Source organism: Metarhizium robertsii (assembly GCF_000187425.2).
Source record: "Metarhizium robertsii ARSEF 23 chromosome Unknown MAA_Scf_81, whole genome shotgun sequence".
NCBI classification, from domain to species: Eukaryota; Fungi; Ascomycota; class Sordariomycetes; order Hypocreales; family Clavicipitaceae; genus Metarhizium; species Metarhizium robertsii.
Genome location: NW_011942228.1, coordinates 78 through 1,167, shown reverse-complemented (window position 1 = coordinate 1,167; position 1,090 = coordinate 78). Strand labels below are relative to the sequence as shown.

Below are 1,090 nucleotides of genomic sequence, written 5' to 3'. Positions count from 1 at the left end.
GAGCACCTATCCAGTTTTTGCTGGGGTTTGGATTTGGGGTTGAACTTGGAAGGAATAGCAGACAAAGGCTTTCTTTATCGAATTTTGTCACGTTATGAGACTCATTGTTAAGTAAGCTTCTTCACAAAATCATTGTTCTCGTTCTTTTTGTGCTGCAGACGGAGTTTGCAGCTATCTTTTAAATACATAAAAACTTCCTTTCGTCCGAGCCTGTTTTTCGGCTAAGTTGAGTCATAATAACCGACGCCATGACATGCTCAGGCCTTGTGTCAGTTGGCATTACTGTTGTTCAGGCTCAAGTTCGCGAGCCGCATAGCAATCGTGGTGATTCCTATAGCCGAATCGCTTGGCGATATATTCAAGTTCTTGTGGTTTGATATCCTCGGGCTTGAATGCTTCACAGAAGATTTCTGTTCCGCAGATCTTCTCTATATCCTTGCTAGTGAGAGGTGTCATCGTGTTCCAATAAAGCTCGTCGCATTTGCGAATATCGCCTCCATGTTCGACCCAGGGGAGCTTGACTCCCGACTTTACATTGTCTTTGCCCTTAGGGTCAGAGTCGTGAGCATCATAGCACTCTTGGTCACTCTTGTAGCCGTATAGCTTGGTGATGTATTCAAGTTCGTGCGGCTTGAGATACTTGGTTTCATATGCCTCGCAGAGAATATCCGTTCCGCAGATCTTCTCGAAGTCTTCGCGAGAGGGAAGAGGCGTCATCATCCGCACGTAAGTTCGATCGCATTTGCGATATTCGCCTCCATGCGGAAGCCAAGGCAGCTTCGCCTTATCGCCATCGCAAGTCGGGTTTGACCTTTCGAAGTTGGGCAGGGCAGCGGCCAATGCGACTGTGAAAACAACACCAACAGCAGTTTTCATCAGAGTTGCAAACCACTCCACTAAATCCACTGGTAAGGCAAATGGAGTGGATGGATATTAATCCACGCATCCCGTCTGTGTAGTGGATCTATTTGAAGCCATCGTGAAGTGGATGGATGTGGTGGATTAGTGGACGAGTCCATTACGTCAGCATTTAGCAGTGTGCAGAGTGAAGATATTCCCAACACCATAAGCTCATTAAGCACGGCCATCC

At 46.9% G+C, this 1,090-nt stretch overlaps 1 protein-coding gene across 1 annotated transcript; it reads right to left on the bottom strand.

Annotated features, from left to right (window-relative positions):
* Window positions 1–279: 279 nt before the first annotated feature.
* MAA_10571 (uncharacterized protein) lies at window positions 280–876 on the bottom strand (the record flags this gene model as incomplete). The annotated part of the gene is made up of 1 exon (XM_007828569.1): window positions 280–876. One exon carries the CDS (start codon window positions 874–876, stop codon window positions 280–282), a length of 597 nt encoding a protein of 198 aa, XP_007826760.1.
* Window positions 877–1,090: the final 214 nt, after the last annotated feature.